At 35.1% G+C, this 1,924-nt stretch overlaps 1 protein-coding gene across 1 annotated transcript in view; it reads right to left on the bottom strand.

Annotated features, from left to right (window-relative positions):
• Positions 1–275: 275 nt before the first annotated feature.
• LOC107578549 (claudin-15-like) overlaps positions 276–1,924 on the bottom strand; it is a gene marked incomplete at its 5' end in the record, with an annotated part of 2,588 nt that continues 939 nt past the window's right edge. Inside the window, 2 exons of the mRNA XM_016264496.1 lie at positions 276–785; positions 886–996. Coding sequence (XP_016119982.1) covers positions 692–785; positions 886–996 — 205 coding nt within the window. The remainder of the gene's footprint in view (positions 786–885; positions 997–1,924) is intronic.

Genomic DNA, 1,924 nt, shown 5'->3' with positions numbered 1-1,924 from the left:
TGTAACATTTATATAACATACTAAATTGATCCATAGCATGAAAATTTACATGACATACAGAATTGATGTGATGGTGTAAAGCAATATTATTAAGATACTGTTACAGTTTTTATTCATATTTTGAATTAGTTAAAATTTTAGTTAAAGTTTTAGTAATTTTGTTGTGTCTTTTTGTCATTTGTATTAGTTTCTATAGTTTTAATACCTTTTTATTTCCATTTTAGTTTTAGTTATTTAAGTACATCAAGTTAAACTAAATGAAAATGAGAAATATTGCCTTGGCAACTATCTGAAATAAAATAAGTTACAGGCAAAATATTTTATTTCAGTTTTTTCAAAGATCTTGGCTTTAGTTCACTATAATAACTCCACCGTAAAGTGAGTGTTTCGTATCAGAATCGAGTCAAAGCTGATATTTTACATGCAGTGAATTATAGATGATCTAATTCTGAAACACTGCCAGCCTCTGCTAGTTGAAACTTGAAAACTGAAGTCTTTTCATATTAGCTAAGAAAGCTATATACATTTTTAATGCAAGATTATGAAATAACGAACTCATTACGAAATCAACGCTGATGAATCGTGTACATTCAGTCAATGGAATAAGCTCAATTTGTTCGACTTCTAAAATGCAAGAACTAAAAAAATACACATTTCCATGTACAAAAAAATGAAAGCTAAAATGAGAGGCTCAGACATAAGCTTTAGAGGTGCTGTTTTCTGACGCCGGCGCTGATCTGTAGATCTTCTGCGGCTGTGAAGAGCTGTAGTTATAGTCGTGACCCCTGAGAAAGAGAGAGAATAAAGAAAGTCATGACTCGTTGTTGTTGTGTTCATCACAGATGACGTTTCAGAGCTGTGATCCGTCTCTGGTAAGAGACTCACCGTGTTTTGGCAGGTCTTGAACTCTTAAAGGAAGTGCAGAGGATTCCTCCGCCCAATATAGCCAGAGCTGCAGCCGCCCATCCCAGATACAGACCGGCGCCCAGTTCATACCTGAAAGATCCGCATGTGAGCGTGTTTATTGGCATTTACAAGATAATCCAAGCCCAAAAGTGTGTTTTAACCCTATAAAACCTTCTAAGTCATATTCATCCAAGGCCTGTAAATGATCAAACTTTACTGTGTGACACAATCAACTCCATGCCTCCTGTCGTCTGATTGATAGTTTAGACTTTTTTATCACGTAAAAGCTCTTTTAGTGTAGTTGTACTTCATGTGTCTTTCTGCTGTCAAATTTTGACTGATTTTTATCAAGTAAAGGTCTGAATGACTGCAGTCATATTTCCAGATGAACACTTTCTGGACTGAAGCAGCTCAGCTTTACTTGATTCTCCATCAATCATGTTTTAGAGTCTCAAATCTGATCCTCAGGATCTTTTGAGGAGCGTTTGTTTCCAGAAGCTTTACTTTCACTGTTCCTCAGCGGAGGAATGATCTTCACAAGCCTCCAGAACATCTCACATCTTCTGAGGAGCGGTTATTTCTTCAGCTCTCAATCAGCATTGGATTGCATCACATTATATGTTTGGATCATTTCAATCTCATCTTACTAAGACATGTTATTGGAGATATAGAGTGACCACTGATATTTAGATCATTTTATTAAGAATGTGCTACACTGTTATAAAGATCTCACTGATTTACATTTCAAACATCATATAAACCAGCATCTGCACCAAAACTGAATAAAACTGAGCTGTTTTCTCACTATATCAGGCTATATGAGCCATAAAAGCCTGATGGATCAAATATGATACTCATCAGAAACACATATGCACACTCTTTTTAAATATTTTGTCTGAAGGTTCAATAAACTCTTCAGCTTCAAAACCGTTTTTAGACTATTGTTTCATATGTCAGACTTTACAGGGTTAAATCTACACTGTAAAAAATGACCGTGAATTTAACAGTAAAAGACTGT

The sequence above is a fragment of the Sinocyclocheilus grahami genome, unplaced genomic scaffold (genome assembly GCF_001515645.1).
Source record: "Sinocyclocheilus grahami isolate Dianchi unplaced genomic scaffold, SAMN03320097.WGS_v1.1 scaffold10821.1, whole genome shotgun sequence".
NCBI classification, from domain to species: Eukaryota; Metazoa; Chordata; class Actinopteri; order Cypriniformes; family Cyprinidae; genus Sinocyclocheilus; species Sinocyclocheilus grahami.
This window is presented reverse-complemented; position numbering and strand designations above follow the sequence as displayed.